This window comes from Amblyomma maculatum, chromosome 1 (assembly GCF_055883805.1).
Source record: "Amblyomma maculatum isolate TAMU_Amacu chromosome 1, ASM5588380v1, whole genome shotgun sequence".
NCBI classification, from domain to species: Eukaryota; Metazoa; Arthropoda; class Arachnida; order Ixodida; family Ixodidae; genus Amblyomma; species Amblyomma maculatum.
This window is the reverse complement of record NC_139344.1, coordinates 323,931,962-323,957,548: the sequence shown is the minus strand read 5'-3', so window position 1 is coordinate 323,957,548 and position 25,587 is coordinate 323,931,962. Positions and strand designations below refer to the sequence as shown.

At 43.7% G+C, this 25,587-nt stretch overlaps 1 protein-coding gene across 2 annotated transcripts in view; it reads left to right on the top strand.

Annotated features, from left to right (window-relative positions):
- LOC146207318 (protein FAM76B-like) overlaps positions 1–25,587 on the top strand; it is a 58,300-nt gene that overhangs the window by 27,612 nt on the left and 5,101 nt on the right. For both annotated transcript variants that reach the window (XM_084585403.1, XM_084585435.1), the window contains 6 exons: positions 9,909–9,973; positions 13,186–13,246; positions 13,344–13,499; positions 15,135–15,409; positions 22,333–22,555; positions 23,101–23,202. In XM_084585403.1, the coding sequence (XP_084441529.1) occupies positions 9,909–9,973; positions 13,186–13,246; positions 13,344–13,499; positions 15,135–15,409; positions 22,333–22,555; positions 23,101–23,202 (882 nt within the window). The remainder of the gene's footprint in view (positions 1–9,908; positions 9,974–13,185; positions 13,247–13,343; positions 13,500–15,134; positions 15,410–22,332; positions 22,556–23,100; positions 23,203–25,587) is intronic.

Below are 25,587 nucleotides of genomic sequence, written 5' to 3'. Positions count from 1 at the left end.
TGGCCGTTTGTCTCGTCACTCTGTGAAGTTGGGAAGGCGTTGAACTTGCATAAAGAGGAATCGGACTGAAGATATTGCATTTCAGAAAAAGAAAACTGCAATTATCAAAGGCGTTTGACCTTAGAAATGTGCTCCAAAACTTTTCTTGCTCCAAAGCTGCTCTAAAATACGCAGGCCTGCTTCCACCTCTGCTTATGTCAACATGTGTTTGATAGGATGCTTCTTTCTTTTTTCTTTTGTGCTGTTTCAGTAAGCTCACATAGTTTTGTATTAGACTGCATACTTCAAGCAAATTTAAATGTAACATGCTACAGAAAGTGAAGGCAGAGAATATATAGGCTTGTTTTGGAACTGTATATGATGGATATCATTTTCATTTCATCATGCCCGTTTGCAATCTTAAAATAGAACAAGAACTTTTGCAGGGTGAAGGAATCACTGTTTATTTCCTGAAGAGTGTTATAGTTGTATATAGCATTGACTGCGAGCCACTGTCTTCTATAGAATTTCTTCAACCTGAACGGTGCGGTCAGTGCCCTTTGCTTGTTCTTTTATCTTTACTTGCATCTGCATTCAGCCCGTTACCGTTTTCACACTAGGCAGTGCTTCATTGCTTGGCATGCCATAGCGCTCGCAGCTCTTTGGCCTTGAAGAATTGGGTCAGCTTTTCATTTTTGTGTGCAGTTGCGTAAAGCTGCTAGTAGTTTACGTAGGTGAGTCTTTTTATTCCTTGACTTGATCCCCTCTATTGCACGGCCAAGGTGCCATCCATACTGCCTCTGAGCATTGAGAAATGCATAACTAATGTTTGAGAGATGAGACAAATTAACTTTACAACAGTAGTGCAAGTCTTACTATGGGAATTCAAAGCGCAGGAGGTTGTAGCAATGGCCAAGGTAGTCTAATGGGTTAAAAAACAAGGCTTCTTTGTGCCAATGCTGGTTTTAATCTCTCTTGTAGCTTTTTTTTTTTTTTTTTTCCCCGCTGGGTGTTGTTAATGGGAAATATTTGGAATTGTTCAGTAATGTTTGGCTTAAGGTTCGCTGTGGTCCCCGGACAATTTTCGCCTATATTTGCCGGTAACAGGAACTAAAAGCATCCGTTGTGTTCAAAAGTTATTGAGTTCGTTTGCCTGCATTCAAGAAGGCGATCCAGTAACTGGCTTGTTTACACTCATGTTCTTGCTATCGTGCATGCCTCTATTAGATTGTCACTTCTGCTTCCCATTGCTGCTACAATGTGTTGTGGTAGCTTCTTCAGCCAGATACTTTTCACAATAACCCACACCTTCCTAAGCTTCACAGTACTGTTTCTCAACCCCCATGTATCATGGCTATATGCATTGCAACTGGAAGTATGGTGTAGGTTGATGTCTGGCCAGCATACAAAAAGGAAAAAAAAAAAAAAAAATACTGCAGGCAGCTCAGTGCTTGGCACCTCTGCGTCCACTTAACAGCACAGTGGTGCACACCATTCAGCTAGTGTGGCGCTTAGGGACTGCGACAACGGCACTCACTTGTCGAGCGGGGAGTTTCTCTCTGGATGTGGCTAACACATCTTGGTCAACTGACCACATGCAACCATGCCCCCTAGTTTTCTGCTTTGTCACGGATTGTTACAGTACCGAACGGATTGTTACAGTACACAAATTAAGGAAGCCACATTTCTTCAGGTGGTATATACTTGTATCCGTGAGGTCCATAGTCTTGTAACGGCCAGTTCTTGAAACATCTCATGTTTGCAGGGAAAGAACTGAAGCTTTCTCAGTGTCTCGCAAGCTTCTAAGTTAACCACCTTCCATTGCTCTAAATCACTTAGTTTGCTACCTGGCCATTGAGTCCGAGCTCTGTACAGCCCACCTCTCGCTGTTGCCTGTTCTTGATGCACACATCAGCCTGATAGGAAATGTTCTTGCTACTTTACCTGGTGATGCCATGGCATAGTTTAGGCCATAGCATTTCCTCATAACTCTTCTCTAACATAGTTCTATTCAAAATGTTAAGCAATATATATAAATATCATTGCTTGGTAAAGGTTGGCATTACAACTAGGACATGTCTGATGATTGGGTAATAACAACCTTGCGAGTTTGAGGAGTAAAACAGCATATGACAGAAAGGCTTCTAAACGAGGCTTAATGAGAAGGAGTGGCATTATTTCTGTAGAAGTTCCTTGTCTTAGCACCCCCATTTCGCATGTACTGTGAGGTATTCAAGTTCGTCTGCTTCTTACCCAGGGATGTCTTGTTTGAGTATTCATATGTTTGTAATTTGTTAGATTCCTTGTGACAAATCCACAGTAAGGTGTTTCATACTGGCAGTTTTCCTGCTACAAAGTTTGCTTCCAAAAGATCTTGACCATTTCCGCCACTGTGTGGGGTTTGCATGCCGATTCTTTCCAGGAGAGGCACTGCAAGAGTCTGTCCTTTTAAGAAAATACTTCAGTACTTGCCTTTGCACATAGAACACTCAGAACATTTTTTTTTTACGTGGGCTTTTTCTCTTGCATAAACTATGTAGGGCCACCCATTAGGGTACTCGGCTTTTCATTATTTACAGTCGTAATGCTTTAATTCAACCCCCATTTAACATAGAATACTCTAATTAAGGACATTTTGTAGGAATTAAACCTATTAATTGTATTTGTGCCTGATTAATATGGAAACTCACTGTCTGGACAATCGACAGGGAAAACAAAAAATGCAAAGCCCATTTAAGCCTACGCATTTTTTTTTCAAAACTAGTTTGGACAGTGATGAAAACAAAATCGCTACTACCCCGACCAAATGTTTTATTTTCTGCATTTTGAGTGCCAGGTTGCCCAATCGATGCATCTAACCGTATTCCGATTTGCATGAATAGTAGGGAAGGAAACTCCGACAGCTTTTGCCATATAGAAAGCATCGTACAGAAGCTGTCTGCCACCTGAGTGCCAATACGTAGAAGTTTGTAGGATGTGAACAGTTGCATTAAGAGTTAGGTCATTCAGCTGTGAGATTCAATTAACTTTATTGTAGACCGCTTGGCATGTCAACCTGCACCCCATTATTTCAAGCATAATGACAGCAAGGGTTTAATGGTTGGAAGCTTTTAACATTGTATAATTTGAACTTCACTGGCTATTGCTATGTGCAGCAGCACACCTTGATTAGAATGCTTTTTTTTTTTTTTTTTTTTTTTTTCAGTTTATAATTAAACGGCTCACGTTATGGACAATTTTGGTTGAAAATCAAATCTCCCATGGCAGAATTATGTGACAATCGCATAGCAAGAACAGTCACCAACCTTCTCATTCAATCTAGCTCCTATTGATCGATATATCCGTCTGTCAGAAACGCCGAACAGGAGCTGGGCTAATTGATTGGTTTGTGACATATTCGTTACAGGTATAGGAAATGTGGTCGTTGCGGAATATAATAACCGTGATATGATGTGCGTTGAAAAGCGAATGAACAATATGGGATGTCACCTTGCCCTGTTAGGTTGCACTGTTCTTCATTTTGCAGCAGTGGAAACAGAATGAACCAATTCCCCCAATGAAGAATTTCACATATTTCATATAGGTTTGCTGTAGGTGACATAGCTTTATTCGCACCTGTAAAGATGATAGTGCAATCGCATTCCCAACCTGACATTCTCTCAAGATTGTGCACAGAAATTTGTAATCGTTATCTTACTTGGAGAACCAGTTTGCATTTACTTTGGTACTGGATGTGTTTTCTCAATGGAAATTAGCAGCGCTATGTGGAAATTTAGAATTAGATATAGAAAAAGGGAAGATTATGTCCTTGCAACATTACTATACTCCGTTTCATACATCAGGTGCAACGCAGCGAGAGCTACGCAAATAGTCCGCAAGAAAAAAAACGGGAGGCGTATCACTACGCGCTCGTTCTGTAGGCGAGTGGTTCCTGACGAAACGGGCTCTGCTTCGAGCATACACGTTTGCAATAACATGCTTCGCATGCTTAGACATCTTCACAGAGCGGATCTTATAGAAAAAATGCGCACCAAAGAACCATTTTCTCAAAAAGGGATGCGCAGCGCGGAGGGCACAGCCAACGCCATCTGGTGGCACAGCTTACAAGGTTGCGGGGCAGCAAAACGCGGCACGAACAAAAACGACATAAAAAAACATACAAATTAGCCGAATCCGACCTTTTCTCCCTAAAAAAGGTGCTTTTTATGAAGTTGATGGCAAATGTAAAATGTATTAAGCTTGCAGACAAAGCAACTATTATTTTCTTTCGTCAAGAGCAGGCACTATTTTTTATCGCGGATGCGGAGAGCGCAAACAAGAGCTGTAGCTTTGGTAGTGTTGCACTTGATGTATGAAACGGAGTATAATAATGTTCCATGCTACAACTGTGAATATTTCTTTAAATAGACACCAAAATCTACTCTGGCCCTTTATCCATGTGGCAGCTTTAAAACAGTTTTAAACAGGTGAGACAAGCTCAATTCCTAAAGCTCTTTGAAACCCAGAAAAATTTCCTTTTTTCCAAAATTACTCGTTTACTGACAAAGGAAAAACTCCAGATTTAACAACACTGATTACTAGCACTGATTACCAGGTTGTATTCACCAGCAAGCGGTAAATAATCTGAAATTCTTTCCTCATGCAAGTTATGTTCAACAGTGTAAAGATGAGTATGGCATCCAAGTTAAATACAGGTCATGTGTGGCACAAAAAAAAAATGCATAATTGCACCTTCTTTATTCACTATTGTTCAGTCTCTTGAGGCCAGCTAGTTTGTGCTGTGGTGATTGTAAACAATATCTGCTGACATCTTCCTCAGGTGACTGTGTGCTTGTCGGTTTGGCCAATAATATATGCTTTGTTGTGTGACAGGATGCATGCGTATCATCACTTAAGGAGGACAGGCACTAAATTCTTATTTGCTTCTTTTTTTTTTTTTTCCTTGAAGCATTCTGTAACATCTACCTACTTTTGGTAAACGATGTGGTTGAATTTTTTTTCTCTTGTGGCGCTTTGGGTTCTGTTTGAATAGCTTGGAAAACTCGACCATAAGAGGAGAAAATATATTAGCACTGTCCTCAAAGCTGCGGGATCAGATTGTGGCTAGGGTAGCCATATTTAGCGAAGACGAAATGCAAGAACACCCATGTGCTGTCTGATGTCAGCAGACCTTAAAGTACTCCTGGTGACCTGAATTAAGTTGTAGCCACCTTGTTTTTGCTGTGATATCTTCACAGGATGGGTGCTAGAAATACCAGTTTATTTGGCCAACGCGATTACAGTTTGCTTGAACTTCAAACTATGGTAGCCCTTTTCAAACTCAGACTCCCTTCGTGGCTGTCAAACAGCTGACACCAGATAGCAACGAAGGCCTGCGATACCTGAAAAATTTGCCGAGCGCTGTCAAATAGTCACAGATTCCGTGTCCACGCAACAACACGCTGATAGAGTTATCGAAGCCGCTTTCGGTTGGCTTTTGGTGTTCTGTGCCGGCAGCATTTGTGTAGTGTCTGAACACAGCAACGCAAGAAGCCAGAGATAGTGTCGTGGACGCCTCGCTACTTTGGGACTACGACTGTTCTGACTCAGTGAATGAGTGAGCAAGTGCACTGACAGCCTTGTCTACATGCTCTTCCCCACAAAAAAAGGGGGTATTTAGATTTGAATGGAAACTGTGTTTTTTTTTTTTAAATAGGGGGGGTGGGGTGCTTGGAAAGGCGAAAAAAAATGGTAAATCTTGTTTCGATGTCGGGAAGGTGTCTGACCCTGTGAGTAGTGCAGAACCTGGATTTCGGGCTTCGATAGACCGAGTTGATGCTTCACAAGCAGCAAATACACTGGAGATGGGAATTCAGAGTCAAGCATCTGCAAGTGCCCCGAGAAGTGACTGAAGAATGTTCACTTTCTGTCCGGAGTGCCAACAGGAGAGATTGAGCTGTGTTGCATCATCAAGGTGAACAGTGCTGGGATAGACAAGTGGCCGAACGACAATGAAACAGGAGCCACCATGCCACGCTCTGTAAATGTGAAGCTGGAAGTACAAGGACTGTGAGAAAAGAGGGACCACCACTGTGCTTTAGTGGCCACCAGCAGTCATCCTAAATGTGTACGTGTGTGATGTGTGTTCATTAGTGATCCACAGGGGACTCCAGTTGTGTGAAGCCAGAGTGGGTACACCTGTTTGCCTTCCATTTGATAACAGTTTGAAGTGTTACCTGGATGCTATTATTTGTGCCAAGCTTCACCTGTCCTCTGCACGGAGATATTTTGTGCACTTGCGTTTGGCCTCTCTGTAGCCAGTGCATTTGTCCCTGTTGCTGAACGCTTAGTGTTGTTCTCTCTGCCCTATTATTAAATGAAATCTGAAGGAGTTCATGCCGTGGGCCTCTTGTTTACACCTTTTGTGGGCTAATGGGGACTTAATGAACAAGTGCACCTGATATGACCTGGCATGGCTGGTTGCATTTGTAGTCTACGGTACTTGTACCCATCTTGGAATGTCTGTGCTATGTTAATACAAGAAATGATGTTACTAATTGCCTAATGCCTTTACCTGTCGTGATTCTTGTTTGGAACCTGTAACTTCAGTATAATTGCAACACTGTGGGAATGGTCAGAAAACTATTTTGGCCCTATCTTTGCAAATCATTATTAGTGGGAAAATGAAGCAGAATTTTATTGCTTAAAATGAAACCGTGTGAGCCTTGCAGTCCAAAATATTCCATTGGCACATGTGAATACCCATTTACCTTCAAAGTATTTTCACAAAGAGAGCTTGGCGAAGTTCATTCTCAAACGTATTCTCTTATGCTAACAGCATGCATTTCATTGGTCAACCACTTCTGGGTTCATTAGGGTGCAAATGACACTAGTGGGAACACTGTCATGTTGTCCGTGTGGCCCTTCACAATGATGTTATAATTTTTTGAATTGGCCACTTAGTGCTCTTCTTGATTTTGTTCCCATGTGCCAAAGGTATAATGCCTTTGGACTGTAGCTGGCTACATTTCTGTTCAGAGGAGATCACATGATAGCCTTTGCACCGGAGAGGGTTATGTGAAAGCAGCATTCTTGGCTGACTTTGATTTGTTGGGTGCTTCACTGAGCTATGAATTATTGTCTCGTCTTGCTTCCATTATGTCTTTGGGAGAGATGTTTTCATTCCTTGCGTGGATTAATGACACACCCGGAACATCTTTCGGCACATGTGAAATCAACTTCAGAACTTTAAACAAGCTTCCCTGTGTCCATGTAAAGGTTGTGGGAAAAGGGAATGGTTGCATTTCAGAAATGTCCCAACAAATTTCAGCCTTGTTTTCTTATAAAGTCATTCGTTTACAGTTAAAACATCCACATTTTGTTGCACAGCAAAATGTGCAGGCACACCACCGGTAGTGCGAAAATTTCTTTGTTTATGCAGTGCAGTTTTTAATGTATTGAAATGTGCAAGTGTTAGGCATATTTATAATCAGTGAAGCGTATCGCTTCTGGCAGTAACACTGATGAATACTGGAGGCCATACAGAAATTTTGTTGCATTTGCTACTACAGTTGTCTCACATTCGGGATAGGGATAATTTTCCTATTCCAGTTTATTTTTCCCCACAATTATAACTGGGCTCAGCTGGTTGGTGCTGGAGATAACCGTGGTAGAACATAGTAAAAAACAATTGTATTGCATTGGCTGTGGTTGCCAGCACTTCTTTAGGGTAGCCAACTCTGCGGTATTCTATATTTTTATACCCAAAGAACGTTTTCTGCTTGCACTTCACTGCATTTTCAAGCACAGTGGCACAAAACATGACGCATAGACTAAATGGTGGAGCTGGGCAGAAGCACTTTTCTAATTGTGTTGTGTGCAGTGTGCACATGTTGAACACATTATCTACTGCATAGAGAAACACCTTGTGTTAGAGGTTGTGTTGCCTTTAGTGTTGTGAACACCTGGTAAAGTGTGTGCAGTTTGTTTTGGTTAAAGGCAAAAACTAAATTCATGTGATGATGTGATTGCTGTTGGTGTTAGAATGGAAATACTCGTTACCACTGGGAACAGTTTATTGAGGAGCTGTTTTTGCCAGTGGAGCAAGAGTCACAGAAGTCTCATGCTTGCTGTGGCATTTTGCCTTGTGTCTTCTTCTTCTCACAGCCTATTGTGCCCACCATGAAGAGTGCCTCCACTCTAGAGAGCTTACTGCCTCTCGACAAAGGTAAGGAAATGCCCGAATTCTACATTGGCCTTATCATTACTATGGGGCCGCTGGATCGTGGTTGTGTGTTGTTTTCAATCTCTTAGTGGGGGATCGCAAGTGAGCTGCACTCCGATGGTGTTGCTTTGAAATTTGTGGAGTTGTTACTGAGTGCACTTTTATTGGCACTAATATCACTAACCAGGATCTCTGTCAGCTACTGTAAGCATGCATGAGGCTATGCAGGAACTAGTGCTATTCTCTTGGAGCCTTTATTCCCACTTGCTGTCTAGTATGCTTAGCGCAGTCATTTTTTCAGCGCTCTTTTTCATTTACTGCCTTTTTATAGCACGCATGAAAGCATGTGGGACTTGTGTTATTAAGTAATCAGCTAAGCAAGCTATTTATTTCATCAGTGAGGATTGGCATCAAATCATTGAAAGCAGGGAGCGTGGCTTCCTTTATTTCTTTAAGTAAGCAGTCATTAAATAACCATGGTCCAATGTGTTTATGGGATTCCCAGAGTAGTTGTGAAATAAGGGTGCAACTGCTATTAGCACAAATCTGAGCATGGTCATACCACTATAATGACAACCATGGGTCAACATAGAATGTGGCTGTGTTCAGATTGATGTGAATGGCAATTATTTTCTTGTATAATCAACTCTGCCTTGAGATTTCTTGAGTGCATTGGACTAACTTTGTACCTGCTTTGAATTGTTGATCAATTTCACCTTATGTTGCTAAGTGCAGCTATCCCGGTCAGTTTAGAGAGTGGTTCCAATTTCATGCTCTTGGCCAAGGAAAAAAAAATTTCCCGGTTTTTTTTTTTTTTAATGTTGCTTTCTGGGACTGCACTCTGGTGTGTGTCACTGGTACTTATGATCTATAACAAGTGAAGTCAAGCTGCATTGTTATGATCTTGGGTTAGGTTATGTCAGATATTTTGAAAAGAGATGGAAAAAACAACACACAAAACAGTCCAGTGTGCATGTTGCAAAAATTAAAAAAAAAAATGGAGGGCTTATGCACCACGGTTGTGATGTGCATGTTGCAAAAAGAAATAAAAACAAAAGGGCTATGCATCACTGTTATTGTGAGCTGAAGTTTGTGGAGGCACTGCTCATATTGGGAACTTCTCAGGTCTGTGCGTACCTTGTCCTCTTATATATTTCTTCTACTCTCTCCCGTTTCACTGGAATCCCATTTCAAGAAAATCTTTAGTCACTGCCTAGCACTACTTTTTTCCCGACATGAGTTGAAAGCCAGTCATTAGGTCTGGGACTTCCTGGGCAAGTGACATATAATAAAATAAATTGACTCTGGCATATTGTTGGGAAAGAAAGATTCAGTTTATAAAGTTGCCTAGAAGGTATATCTGCACTTGAATGGCAAGCCTGTCCTTGTGACTAAAACATCTAATGACATGTTACTTTGTGAATAAAAAACAAAAGTTTGCAAGATAACTATTTTAAGGGGTGCAGTTTTAAACCTGCTTGAGTGCAGCAACATCCAGTAGCAGGGAATAAGCTGAAGAGAAATGGGGCATTCACAGAATGACAGTGTTGGAAGGTCATGGCAGTATGCCTTACACAGTATAGGTAAATGTTTAAAAAAAAAAAAAAAGGTAGCACTTTTTCTGCTGCCCACCCAGTCCCACTGTTTCTCACTCTGAGCTGTGCCTCCACATGATTTTCTGCCTTGCCTGAGTGGCTGTGTTTTTAATGAATGAATTTTTGTGCAGGACTGTCGAGGTGCCTTCCCGATTGTCAAGTGCACCTACTGTCGCACAGAGTTTCAGCAGGAAAAGTGAGCATTTTAATATTGCATCTGCACTGCCTCCTGCTGTCTTTTTCTCGACCTTTGGTGTTTATTGCGGGCCATTCCATGCCAGCTTGTCCATGCTTTGTACTCGACCATCTTCGATTCCTTTTTAAAAAATCGTGACTTATTGCGTTACTATTATGAGATGCATTATCCCAGCTTGCTTGGAGGAAAAATTTTTTAACATCGTGGCTTATCTTAAATTGCAAGCAGTAACCAAACCTAGTTATAAAAAAAAGTTTACAAAGTTTTTATGCTTGAGTATGAAACATTGTACTAATAAAATACGTTGTGCTTTCGTATGCGGTAAATTGAACCATTTGACTTTTTTTATATATACAAATCACTGTGTCAGAAGGTAAACAATTTTTTTAGATTTTTTCACTAAATTTTGTTTTCACGGTAGTCATTCGAACTATTTTTCTAAGTTGCCTAGAAGGCAAAGAAGCCTATAAAAATGTCAGAAATTAAGAAATGCAAGGAGTATCGGCAGAAAAACTAAATTTGGGAACTTGCTTTTTGGGTCATCTTTAGCCATCGAGTGCATAGTAAGCTGGTCCTAGTAAAAATATAATGGTAAGTTGCTCCGTACCATTCACGCGCATTGTTTCTGAAAGTTTAATATGAGTAGCTTTTTGTTTCAGCCGAGAAGATTATTTCGTGAGTTGAATCCCTTGCATACAACTCTGATGCAACTGTGATGTTCTGTGCTTGCTCTTTGCTGCAGTGCACGCTAGAGCCAGCACACACTGTACTGTTTACATTGAGAAACTATTCTCGTTTACATAGAGTTTACTCTTCTCGAGCTGCGATGTTACCATACAGTGCCGGGTACTCTGAACCTCCTTCACGCTGCCACAGCAGTTTTGTTCTCTGTATGCATGCAGTGGATTTTCGTATTGCTGAAGCTCTCAACATGCAGGCCCAGAACGCCACTGCATTCCTTCAGTGGAGTGCTGGTTTTATATATATTTTCAGCTGGCAGGAAGTGTACTTGCTGGGAAGAGCAATCGTAGAATAACAACAGTGTTGAGGGCAAGGACTCAGTTTGCAAATTATTTTCTCATTTAAAAATCATTACATTAAACCTTAATGCATAAATGACATTAAATGGTACCATGCAACTTACTGTCTTTCATAGCTTTAGTAGGACTAACATACTACTTATTTGATGGCTGAATATGCCTCAAAAAGTAAATTATCTCAAACTTAGAACTTTTTACTGGTGAACTTGGCCTTTCTTCCTTCCTTGTTTTCTGGAGGATTTCTGCAATAATTTAAATGACTACTGTGAGAACCTAAAATTTGATAGAGTTCGTTTTGTACCTTCTTGTATGTTTTGTACATAAAAAAACAAACATTCAGTTCAGTTTCTGCATACGGAAGTGTGGTATGCTTTATTTGTGCAAAAACTTTGTTGGTCATGTGTAAAAGGTTTATTTTTTACAAATCCTTTTTGTGATTAGGTTTTACTGCTGCTTGCAAAATGGCGGCCACGGCACACAATAAAAACTTTTCCTACTAAGACAAGCTGGGGTAATGCTTGCCATAATTGAGCAGCAAGCCATGATTTCCTGAAAAGAAATCGAAGATAGCAGAGTGCAAAGTCTGGATTGGTTCGCGTGGAATGATCCTGCATTGGTTTTTAACTCCCATGGGTATGGCTATCCCATGGCTATCCCATATGGCTATCCAGAAGGACTTTTGCATAACAGTTTTTATGCACCTCTTATGGGTAGGTATATGCAGGAATCTGTGTAAATGAAGTAAGCACAAGTATTTTTTAAGTACAAAGTGTCCGAAATGTGGGAAGCAAAATGGTTCTCCAGAAGTACAATAGCTGCAGTACTGTGTGCTACCAAATGCTGTGGGAAATAAAGGAAGTGTGCTAGGTTATACCTTAGTAGTAATATGGCAGGCCTGTTAATGGCTGGATATTTAGTTTGATTTTTTCTCTCTCTCTCTCTCTCTCTCTCTCTCTCTCTCTCTCTCTCTCTCTCTCTCTCTCTCTCTCTCTCTCTCTCTCTCTCTCTCTCTTTCACACACACACACACACATAAGCAGGACTGTGTTTTATGATTGCAGACCTAGGAACATTGATATGTGGAGTGTTGTGAGCTATGAAAGCTTGGAGGGAAGTCAGGACACTATTTGCCTGCTTGTGCATATACTGGTAACCCTTTAGTCTGCAGCATATTTAAGCTCCTTATCTGTACTCTCATATGGGCCTGTAGCTTGGAGGTTAACGAAAAGGGTTCCCGAGTTGAGTTGAGGACAGCGCAGAGAGCTACGGAACGAGAAATGGCAGGTGTAACTTTGAGATAGCAAGCTTGCATAGTGGGCTAACTCGAGTTAAAGACATTCTAGTGGAAATCGAGAAGAAATCACCGTAGCATGGGCAGGGCATATATAGTGCTAAGAGAGGATGGTCGCTAAGGCTAACAAATTGGATTCCAAGGGAAGGAAAGCCTAGTAGGGGGCGGCAGAAAGTTAGGTAGGCGGTTGAGGTTAAAGGAGTATAGACACCGAATCTTGATGGCATTTTTCTTCTTGTTAAGGATGCATAAATATTCCTGTATGTGGAGCTACGACTGCTAAATAATTTATAATTAATTTTCTTTTTTCACCAGTTTCGGTTTCAGCAGCTTAGAGATGGCTGTGAGTTCACAATCAAGTCTAGGTCACTCGCGGCATGAAAAAAAACAATGATATAATCATTGACTGTTCACTTCTTGTGATCCCTGTTCATGTGGCAGGCTGGCTTTAGCACTGTAGTGAATTCAAACGACAAAGAAACGTTTATTTCTTTATTTGCTTTTCATTCCTCACGTGACCTAGACTTGACTTTGACGTCATTGCTTGGCTATTGAAACCTAAACCGAAACAGGTGAGAAAAGAAATGTGATTACAAATTTTTCAGTAGTCATAGGCGAATATTACATGGTGATTCATGTAAAATAATGTCTTATGCATTATTATAGGGGATTAAACTCAAACCCAAAAATAGGTGTCTATACTCCTTTTAAGAAGTTCTCGGGGGTCAGGTGGATACAGCTAGCACAGGACTGGGTTAATTAGAGAAAATACGGTAAAGGCCTTTGCCTTGCAGTGGACATAGTCCATCAGGTGGTGGTGATGATTAAGCTCGTCAGTTTTTCAGTGTGTTGTCCTAGTTCTCAAAACTCTTCTTTATGCAGTAAGGGCAGTACATCCACCATCTGCAAGAAATGCGAGCAGAATGTCAAGGCATACGGAAAGGTAAGCTCTGTGAAGTGCCAAGGAAGTAGCTCGCTTCCTTGGTATTGCTCTCCGATATGTTGTCACATGTCCCTCTTCTCGTTCTTCTCGAAATTAGCCCACCGCTTGCGAGTACTGCAACATCATCGCTGCCTTCATTGGCAACAAGTGCCAGCGCTGTACCAACTCTGAAAAAAGATATGGGCCACCTGTGAACTGCGAGCAGTGCAAGCAGCGCTGTGCTTTTGACCGCAAAGATGACAGCCGTCGAAAGGTATGCGAAGCTTATGCGCGTATAGTGCTTGCTGGTACCTGGGTTTAAGTATACCTGTGTTTTAATGCAGATTTTTCCTCGTTGTGTGTTCGGGGACTGTGATTGCAATCCTTTAGCCATTACTTTCACTTTGGCCCTCCAGTAGCAAGGAAGGGTAGTTGTAGGGTGTCTAGAAACCGGGAATTGTCGGAAATTTTATGCACTAGGAAAAATCGGTGAAATGTCAGGGAAATCATCAAACATTCGCCAAGTCAGGGAAAATGGCACGATATATTTTGCAGTGCATTTTCATTTTAAGCTGGTGCACAGCAAATATGTTATTCATGCAGACTTTTTTTGTTGTTGTGCTATCTAGCCAGCGCGCGGCCTCCGCAAGGCGAGGCATTATATATGATTACAACGCCAACACATGGCTGAGCTGCCACAGTAGAAGAGCCAATACGTACTTGAGGTGGGTGCTCAGTTAATATGCAGCAGCGCTGCGCGAGAGTAGTGCGCCAGCGCGTGTAGCCATGTTGGATTAGATTGACTCGGCTTTTTGCAGGGTGGGCGGCTCGCATGCTGTGAGGCTGGTATCAGTGCACTTTTGATTTTCAGCAAACTTTTGACGTTCTTTAACAACCTTTTCACTATTGTAAATTGCAGAATATGATTAATAAATAGCTTTTTGTTGTGAATTATTTGTCTAAGCTTATTATCATCAGCAGCTATATTTTTTGTAATACAGAATACGCTAGCTCCCAAGGTTTTGTTGGCTCGCATGCTGTGAGGCTGGTATCAGTGCACTTTTGATTTTCAGCAAACTTTTGACGTTCTTTAACAACTTTTTCACTATTGTAAATTGCAGAATATGATTAATAAATAGCTTTTTGTTGTGAATTATTTGTCTAAGCTTATTATCATCAGCAGCTATATTTTTTGTAATACAGAATACGCTAGCTCCCAAGGTTTTGTTGCTACTGATCTTGAAAAGTTTGCAAGTTAACTTCGTTAATAATGTGTGATGGCAGGTGATCTGTGAGGAATGAACGCTTTTGCACAAGCTTTTTTATATGACGCGTGTTTCTTTGTTTTCATGGTCACGGCCCCAGAAAACTGCAGGGGTGGTAAAAGGAAGTAAAGGGTGGGATGATGGTACAGTTTATAAGGCATCGCCTTGGTAGAGATCCAACTCTGCACGTTATAATGCTGTGACGCTACAAAATCTGTAAAATTTTAAACAAAAATAGCACAGTTTTCAAGGGATTCAGTGTATTAGTGAACAAATATATTTTGCCAGATGGAGGCTCTTTTCTCTTTGTGTCATTGCCACGTCTGCATTGTTTCCTACCTTTAAAGTGCTTTTATATATGTTGTGTATTTAATCAGGACAGTCTTGCGCTCATTCCTTGTGCTTCATTTCACTGGTAATGGATGCTCGTGATGAAAATCTTTCCTCATTGTTAACCAGCTTGTGCCAAATCCATCTGCCTAATTGTGAACATGGAACATTTCTAGACATCCTTCCCAGATAGCCCAGGCAAAATCCTTAACTCTTGCTGAAGACCTTGGTGCACAGGACATTGCAAACATGACATGCAGCTTGTGCTGTAGTATATGCTGTCAGAAGTGCCTCTTTTGACTTTGGCCTTGCAGGTTGATGGCAAGTTGCTGTGCTGGCTGTGCACGCTGTCGTACAAGAGGGCCCTGGCCAAGGCTAAGCAGAACGACCCGATGCGGCACTCTACCTTGGGCAAGGCCACCTCGGCACCGCACCACAGCCACCACCACCACCACCACAGCCACCATCACCACCACAGGTCATCTTCGGGCTCTGGTGGAGGCACCACCAACGCTACTTCCTCTTCCAGCCAAAACCACCACCACCATCGCAAGCACTCCCACTCTTCTTCCTCACTCTCCAACCACAAGTGAGTGGTGGCAGCAGCCTCCTGCTACCAGGAACTAAGGTTGTGCAAATACCCAATATGTAGTCTTTTGAATCGAATCGTTTGAACATTGAACTTTGCTCAGCAGAGCCAAACATATGTGGTACCTTCAGGGTACCAGTAAACATGCTCAAATTATTGAATGTCCCAAAGGAACTGCCAGAACTGTCGTGCTTTGCTTTGCGCACACAATCGGGAAAGTCGACAAAATTGATCAGTGCCTCTTCGCAAATGGCCCCATCGTGTTTTGAAGATACTTAACTGCACAGGCTGTGCAATGGCGTGTAGAGAATCGTCAGCAAAATTGTGGGGATCACTTAAGCTAGTGTAAGCAATTACCCTATGCATAAACCCCCACTTTAACCAAGCCGTGTGAATGTACCTGTGTAGCCCAGGAGTAATTTTCTGCATCCAAGAGCACTGGATGATTGATTCTTACTTCACCTTGCCATCTCATATGAGCAACCAGAGTTGCAGCTCCTTCCAAACATCTGATATTGTGTAAATTTCACAAACTGAAGAATCAGTGCCCAGCGAAGCCAACTGCCAGCTAGCACTTGCCAGCGCCAAGCTCCTTATCACAGCGCCAATGCCGGATGTTTTGAGTAACAGAACCTTTAATGCTATCACATTAAAATTCAGTACATCAACATACTTCAAGCGCAGAGGAAGCATGTGTATGTGTAAGAGGAAAATAGGCGTAGGTGCTAGAATGGCATGACGCTATTCACTGTAAAACTAAAATACCACTGGCGCGCAAAGCAGAGTCCAAAATGGTGCCATTGGCCGATGCGCGCACCCGTTGTCAGCAGCGGGTGGTGTGAATTCAAGGGAAGTGAAACTGAAACTATGCTGTTGGGCTATATATTTCGACTAGAGGGGGATTTTCCATAGTCGTAGCTCCTGCTACAGAGCCGCATCTCAGGTGTGCAGGCAACACTGTTCCAAGCAATTCATGTACAGGCAGGTCTATTTGAACGATCGCTGGCTTCGTGAGTTGCGCCTTGATGTGGCCCACCCACCTGAATTGTCAAGCTTCCAATATCACAGATTTACATAGGCATCGGCCGAGACTGTGCTTCTTGTTCGAATTGATCGAAAATTCGAATTAGCAGGTGTCAAATTAGCGAAATTTTACTGTATCTAGTCTTCCCAGCACAGACGTGATGCCTGCCTCAAAATATAGAGAGATTTGCGAATCAATGATTTGAGAACTTATTAAATTCGGTTATTCAAGTATTTGCACACCCCTGCCTAGAAGCCTTGTTGGCATATGTTATTGCATTTGTTGAGTGGAGCTTTTCATTTTTTCATTCAGACTCGCTTTTTTTGTGCGTGTGGATTTAGTGTAGATTGCATTACTGCTGGCTGGCTCCTTGACGAAGGTGAGAATAGGCCAATGTGAGGTAATCCACGGGTAGTTCTCTATGCGCTCTGTGTAACACCTGATGCCTTCTGGCAGCATCTCCCGGTAGGAAGGCAGAGAGGGTAAGCATCAGAAGCCATGAGAAGTTAGGTAGAATGTGTTTCAGGATCTCTTTAGCCTGCCCTCATGCCATTTAATTGACATTGTTTGTCAATTAAGCTACCATGTTTGTTGTGGTTGCATATTTGTCTGCACGACTGGACTGGAAACGGTGCTCACAAATACCTACCTATGACTGCCCAGAATTAAATTCATAGTTGTCTCATTTGAGATGCTTTAAAATGGATTTAAAAAGTCTTTTAAAATAAAAACTTTTCTCAAAAGGGCACTCAGCAGTTATGGCAACTTGCAGGGCAGCCATTGACTGCTCCTGGTGCGATTGCACTCTAAGCGTGGGATGCATGTAGCAATGATTCTTACAAGGCATAATTCGCACGGCAGAAAGAGCCATGGTGGCACAAAGCCCAGCTGGAGATGCGCGGAACAAAGAAGTGACTAGCACGACTGCCTATCACTCGACGTGAAAGAAAATGTGATAAGTAACAAATCCCGCTATGCGGGGAGACACGTAAGAGCAGCGACATTCAGTCTGCTGTTAAAACTGCAAAAGTGTTAATTTTGACATCTCTTTACTAATTGCAGCACACGCACACGGGTTTCTGCAAGAATTTGTGTGTTCAAATGAATAAAGATCCATACTTTCATACTCCCGCTCGGCTGCGGATACCTTCGGCGCAATTTTCTTCGACACCTTTCACTTCAGGAAGGACATAAAGCCATTTTGATCCGAGGTAACACCGTGTCCCCACTAAAAAAAGTGACATTTTGTGCTTGGTGAAGCACTACATTTCTGTTCCCAAACCAGTGTGTAGCCCATCGGCCGTGTTAGGGGTGGCAGGCACAAGCAGTCAAACCGGAAAAGGAAAGGAGGTTTCTGCATTGGTGTTGGCTCTCGTCAGCCACTGCTTTGTCTCACCAGACACTGTGTGTCAATATCTTTTTCAATGCTGGGCATCAAGTGCGTGCCTTCAGGTGAAAATCACTGGCCTGACGCCATAAAAGCTACAGTTCTTGTAAAACATTTTTGGCCGAGAGCATTTGTTTCCTTGCACCGTCGGTGAAGCAACTTCTTGTGTTAACTAGCTACAAGTAAACAGCACATATAACTCGGCATTCAGGTGCAGAACAAAGATTGAAGCTGATGAAACAGAGAATGTTCTGCGCCACTGTGCATTGGCATCCTGAGAGACCCTAGTAAATGGCGAGCTGACAAGCCAAACCCACCCAGGCTCTATTGGAGTCTTTGAAAGTGCTGCTTTAGTTAGATCCTACAAGTTAGCTCCTACACCACCTGTGCCTTAAAGCAACTACCAGTACAAGCTGGGTAATGACTGGTAAGCAGTTTGAGTTATCAGTGGTAAGATTAACCTGTGGGCAAACCTATAATCTGTAGTGCATGTAGGCTTCTGTAAGGGACATAAACAGACTGAATTCGACAACTTCAGTGGCCCTAAAGATTAAATTTGTGAAATCTCGGAAGCACTCACCGAGATTTCTCATTATGCTTTGAAAACAAAGAGGGAAACTCAAATGCTTCAGGCAATCGTGAACAGTACTGCTTGCTTTGTTTGCAGAAAAATGTGTATAACTTTGTATGAGTTGAGGTTGAAGTCAGAGATCTGACAAACACATTTGGTCAAACTTCCAGAAAAAATGAAATAATCTGGAAATAAATTTTCATCACCAAGGCACACCTGCCAGCCTTCCAGGCTTGCTTGGGAAACTCCCCATCTTTTACAAAACTTTTCAATCCGCCTTTTGCGCGAGTTCTATGCGCATGCGCGAAGCCCCAGCGGCGACTGATGAAAACACACTGAGAGGCGTCGACGGCGCTTCTCGTCGCCGCACTCATAGCCAACGCACGGGGGCTGGAGGCGCGGTACGTTCACAGCCTCGGTAAAACGATGCCAACCACCTGTGCCGCTTACGGCTGCCACTATCGAGGCGTGCCGGGATGCAAGACGCGTTTTGTTAGGTTTCCTTCGGCGAGCCGCGACCTGCAACGGCGTGAAGCTTGGATTAGGGCAACCAAGCGTCAAGACGTGAATGGGCGACCTTGGCAGCCGACTGCGTGCTCTCGACTATGCGAAAAACACTTCGTTACAGGTATGTATGCATCTAAAGGAAATGTGCATGATGAAAAGTATCTACCGGAGTTTGCACCAAGCCTGTAACCCACCAGTGATAGCCGTAATGAGCATTTGTTCGGGGCGTCTGATGGCGATGTGTTTTGTCGTTTGTTTTCTTTATGTGCGAAGGGGCCGGGTAGCGCAGATATCACAGGTGGCTGTGTGCGCTAGACCGTAATATTTAGCATGTTTTATCGCGACTGCCGCTGACTAAAAAGAAGAAAAAAAGGGTGTTTGTTGTGATGCACCGCCGTTAGCGAGCCGAGTGGTTGAGCTGGTCATGAGGCGCTCGCGAACGGCAGTGCATTAAAACGCCGTATTTTTTTTCTTGTTAGTGAGGTGGCAGTCACGATAAAACATGCTAAATATTACGGCCTAGCGCACACAGCCGCCTGTGATATCTAAGCTACCTAGCCCTTTCGCACATAAAGATAAGAAGGGACAAAATACATCGCCTTCAGGCCCCGGTGCAACTGAAGCAATCACGCACCGAAGAAATCCTCATTGCAGCTATCACTGGTGCGCTACAGCCTGGGTGAAAATTCCAGTAGGTACTTTTCATCATGCCTATTTCGCTTAGATGCATACATACCTGTAGTATCTGTGTTTTTGCCGCTCGGAGCATATGACGCACTTGACACTTGCACGACGCACAGTATTTTTTTTTTAATTAAAGGCTCGCCTTCGTGCACGCCAAAGCATCCGGACTTTGTTCCTTTAATGTACGCAATCAGATGCACTTCGTTAGGGAGCTTGATAATCGTCGTCTTCGTCCAACCGTTTGCAACGGCAAGGAAACCGCCCGGCACAATAAATGAGTCTCCTGAAGGGTTCATGCTCGTTCACTTGCAGAGTGGATCGCTCTGGACGTAGAACAGAGTTGGTTCCTGACCGAGATGCGCATCCGATATGTAGGAGATTCACATGTGTCACCAAGTTGTTGATTCCGCAGAAATCGCGGCGGAGGCAGAAATGAACGTTGGAGATCCTTTCACAACAGAATGACCATTCTCTTTGCACCGAGAACCTTTTCACCACTGCGACCACATCCGTTCTGACTCCTGAGGCCAGAAACCGGCTACAGCTCTGAATAATCCATTGCCAGAAAAATGCAGCGCGTTTCCTGCAGGTGTGCATTCCGGCCGGGACAATGCCCTTTTCACGGGGTGTGTATATGTGACTCTCTGTCGATCTTCGTGGATGAAATCCTATAGCTGCACGGTTGTAGATGACGCGAGGAGGAAGCGACGCCCATTGCACCATGCCGGCGCCGCGGTGACCGCATTGTGCTCGGTAACTCAAGACACCCCGCTTATGCGCCGCTCAAAGTCACAGGAGACGATTCCACCTAGCTCTGCAGCATCAACAAACCCCTGGCTGCTTTGCGCTTTGAGATCCCTCTCTCTCTCTCTGCCCCCACGCTCTCCTGTCTGCCGAAAACCTGCACGCTGAGAGCGTCTCATTCTGTCACGTCGAACACGGCCCGCGCTACACGCTCTTACAATACGAAGATAGTATATGCGTACGTGCGTTATGAGTGGATTGTGAAAACGCTCTACCTTCCCCCATACTGCGTGAACATGATATGCTGCAATCACTGTCACTACTTTCCGCTCCGAGGCCAAAAAAAGGGGGGGAAGCTTTCGCTTTCTACCAGCGTTGGCGTGGCCATTTCGTATGGTGCGCTTTCGCGTCGTCTGCTACACTGCCGCTCAATGTGTTTCCCGCCCGCTACCGCATGATGGCGCCACATCCTCGCGCAAAAGGCGGATTATATGACCACTACCCAATATCAGGAACGCCCGCACTCTCCCAGTGTAGGAAAAATATACTCAGTAGAGAGAACTGGGAGACTCTGCTGTAATGCTCGGATCCTGAGCATATAGTGGAACATCGTACACCTGGCGGAGAAGGCTGCCATGGGACAAGGCCTGCCAGCCAGCCTTTAAGGTGGTGACCCCCGTCTTCCAGGCCTATGTGCCGGGGGCGGGGATGATCGCCTTCTTCTGGTGGAAAATAAAATTTTTCAATCAAAAATCCCACTGTGCCCACGCAAGAATGGTGTTTGCGAATCCAGCACCACGGAATCTGCAGCTGCATCGTAATCACTAGCACCACCATCAACGGCTGCTGTAGCATCTTTGGCTAAGCAGCCACCCAAAGCAAAATTTGTATGCTTCGTAGCAATTCATGCTCGCAGTTGCAATTGCTTGCATATATGTTTCTGCTTAGCTAGGCCGGCCATGTGTCGTGCACCGTGTCAAGTTAGAATCTTTGTATGCTTGGAAGTCACGACACCATCAAAGCCCAAGAAGCGATATTTCAATCTTATACTCATGAATTTTGGTGCTTCATGACTTCAAAAAAAAGTGAACATTTTGAATGTGTAGATGTGACGTCAGTGTGTCTCACGGCAGAAGGGGTGATTTGAAACCTAAACTAGAACAGAATTCTATGCATTAGTGTGCAACATCTGCTGCTCGTGAACGGCCATCATTATGGATCACGCTTTGAGTGAAATTACTCTTACTGTTTGGTTTGGTTAATGGAGTTTAATGTCTCAAAGCGGCTCAGGCTATGAAAGGCAATGTAATGGAGGGCTCTGGAAATTTCAACCACCTGGGGTTCTTCAATGTGTACAGACATTTCACAGCACACGGGCGCCTTGCTTTTTTCCTCCGTCAAAAAGCGGCCGCTGCGGCCGGTCTTTAATCCCGCATCCTTGGGCACGGTAGTCGAGTGCCCTAGCCACTTCATCACGGCATGCTACTCTCTCTGTCAGAGGTTTGAAGAAGTTAGCAAGATCTACTGCAAAGTCTATAATAAAAGGACCCTCCTTCTGCTTTTCTTCTCTCTCCTCGCTTGTACAATTGTGTGAATAATAAATTTCCTGAATTTCGACCTTGCTAGGTTGGCAGGTATGGGAATGTGCTATCATGCTTGTATCTCGAGCTTCTAGTGATACAAACCATACAAGATTCCTCGGACTACTATTGAAACATACTTTTGCGTTGCTTCCAAAGCATAGTTTTGAGAGAACAATACTTTCACTTATGGAAGCCAAATCATCCATCTTGTTTCAACCTGTACCGTTGGTTGTTTTTTGCTGTTGTTGAAATGGGTTTGTGGCATGTGTAATGTCTTGTATATCTTGTTTAGACATATACTGAATGCCTTGTCTTTTAGGTGGCAATGGTATGGTCATAGCCTTCTATTGCTCAGACCTCTGGATGTGCCGGTTTCATTGGCTTGACTGACTTGTGCCCCCTTGTTACTACCCTTTATTCCAGGGTTGGCAGCGAGCATGGAGGCAGTAAAAGGCCACGGCTGGACCCCACAGCAAAGTTGGCCAACGGGAGCACTCCTCTGAGGAGCACCCCGGAAACCAGTGGCCTCTTGGACCCAACCAGCAGTGACCATGTGGTCGTACTGACCCAGTTGCGAGAGCAGGTGTCTTCTCTGCAGAAGCAGGTGGCCTTGAAGGACCAGCAACTGCTTGCCAAGGACAAGCAGGTGCGTTGAGGTTTAAGCACCACATGCTGGCAGGGACGACAAGACTTGGAAGTCGAAGCTTCTGAGCAAGATTGACCAGTTCATACCTGGGGTTGTTAATTGCACTAAAAAAGAAATGCTGCAAAGTGTGTTGTTAAGCCAGAGAGTGTTTGCTGCAACTTCAGTGGAGGAGAGTTGTGACATCCGAAGCTGCACAGCTGTTTCTTAGCGTATTCCATGCTGTGTTCACCTGCCCAGTACAAGCATTTCATTCTTGTAGCTACACTAGGGCCCTCTAGGTAATGCTATCAACATTGAGCCTTTACGTGCAGAAGTTTGGCCATGGTGGCTGCGTTGCAATGGTGATGAAATGCAAAAGGTAGCTGTGTGCTGTATGATGTTAGGGCATGGTCAAAATCAGTCCGGAGCCCTCCACTACGGCATTCCTTATAGCAGAGTCATTTCAGAATGCCGAACCCCTTTTACAACCACTTATATGTATTGCAGGAAAGCCTCGTTCTGCTGTTTAAACCAGGCAGTATTTGCTAATGTGATGTTTATTACAGATTGCAGAACTGAAAGCCCACATGTCGTCGGACGAGCGCAATGCTCGAAGTAAACTACAGGCGGAGCAAAAGAAGCATTCTGAAGTTGTGCAGGACCTTATGGTGAGAGTTATTTTCATTGTCTCATTGCACTCGCATTGAGAACTACCACCATCACTGTGAGTCTGTATGTAGTCTCTAAACAGCACGTTGTTATTGATGCAAGCCACCTTTGATATAGAGGATAGTAGCCTAATTGTGTAGGTCGCTAACGTGGTAGAATCTATCTCAATGTGCATGAGATGGCAAGAAATGTTTACACAAGTCTTCAAATTAAGGAAGTATGCTGTACATCAGATATATTTTTTTAGATATTTTCACTTGTAGTGTTTGTCCAGTTATCATAACCACTTGTGTAAGGACTATACCCCAAACTTGGTGACCGGTACATTAAAAAGAAATAATAATATAAATGTAAGCCAAAAAAAAGGTTTTTTCGTGCAAACATAATTTTTTCCATGTAAAAATTGTTGACTATGAACGCGTCGTCCCGACCTCCATGATCGGCCTGAAATCCCGGACACACTGTCTGTCAGCAGCGGACTCGTCTTGCATTCACACCAGAAAGAACAAACTGTTATGCAGTGTAAAAGCCAGAATGGGGTGCAGGCATGTTGGGTGCACCTCACTATACAAGGAAATACGAGGGGCACGTCTTTTTGCAGTGACGTGCTTCCCGCTGGCTTGGGTGGCAACAAGATATGCATCATACAAGCATGCTGGTTCACCCGGCGACACCAAGCCGGGTCATGTGCGTCGTAGCATGCGTGCATGACAATGTGTAATCTTTGTATTAATTTTCCACCAGACAGTAGCCTTTCAGTAAATGAACATAGAATTGATTTTCCAAGACTTTGTCAGTGATGTGCGCAGAAATGCTGGACCTTGGAGCAGTATTTTTCAAATCATCCGCGAAACCTGCACATGGGAATGTTTTGCTCCCGGGTAGGCATGAACAACTTAAAAATGGTTTTATCCACTTCTTCATAGGTCGCTGCCTTCAACCTTTTCCACTGGCTGCTTGTCCCATTTTTTAGGGAGTCCATGATGGATTCCTTGGAGCTCAAAATCGTGGAGAGTGAACTTGTGGTATCCCGAACTTTGCGGCAATATCTTTTTTCTTTTCGCCCTTCGCGACGGCATCCGGTATGCTGGCCTTCACTTCTAGAGAGAGCACCTTTTGCTTGCCACTCATGTTGCTGGAACGGAGCCGCCAGACAAGTGTCACGACTGCAACGACGATGAGGAACAGGTCACCAGTCACGCGACAATGCGACAACAAGCAAATGCACTCACGCTGCACGCCCACCTGCGCTGCGCAAAAAATAGGCATAAATTGGGTAGGGAGCCTGCATGCTTCGCCGCGGCACCTAACCTGAGCCGATGCTCGTGCCGCCTGGCGAAGTTGCTCAACACCATGTTCGCGCCTCCTGCGCACTAGTACATCAGATGGCGCAGCGTATGTCGCGTCGTATCATCATCATCATATTTTTAAGCGCGCTCAACTCTGCTGCGCTGCCGCGCCAAGGTTGACCTACCTTGGCCATGCTGCGCTTGTTTTCAGGCTGCGTGCGCTTTGATGGGCGCTGCTCTCAACCGCTCAGGTTCATGGTACACCTTTGTTCAGGCATTGAGCCTTCAACTAAATTTCGTTACATTGAAAGTTCGGTGAAATTTACTTCGTTATAGGGGGACTATAAAGATACATTGTGTTCTATGTGCCCGAAGTTACAGAAACTGAACTACTTCGTTACACCGGGAATTCGTTAAATTGAAGTTCGTTACATCGAGGTTTTACGTACTAGACGTTGCACTCTACGTGCCGCACTATCGACACTGCAGGGGATGGTTGTGTCTTGGACTAGACCGTGTCTTGGATAGAGGTTCATTCTGTAAAATATGCTGCACCGATACTACAAGGCATTTCATGCTTACATCTACACTTGGAAATGCAAGCATACATTTTTATAGCCAGCTTTCCTGGCAGGAAATGAGCCTTTTTCTGCCAGACAAACATCAGCTTAGCCCAGAAACACCAGGGTCAGTTTTTCTGGAGAAGAATAATTGGACAGAATTTTCCTCCATTAGCGTGGACTGTAGTCTGCCTGCATTGGTATATTACACATCTTATTGACAAAGGTTCCACTTTCAGTAAGGATTGAGGATGTAGCTTTTATATGCTAGGAAAAGCCAGAGGAGAAATCAAGCACTGCCATGTCGTCATCACTGACCGAGCTTTGAGTTTAATTAAAGGCCTCTCTGCTTTGCTTGCACTCACTGCACCAGTCTCATGCCATGGCAGTGCCATCAGTGGACAGTGCCAGACAGTACAAGTGCAGCGCTCGGCCTTGGCAGCTTCTGAAATGAGTGGTCGAGGGGAGGCATTTGTCTGCTTGCCATCGCATTGCTGCCAAATCGCAGCAGCAGCAGTGTACTGCTTACATTATT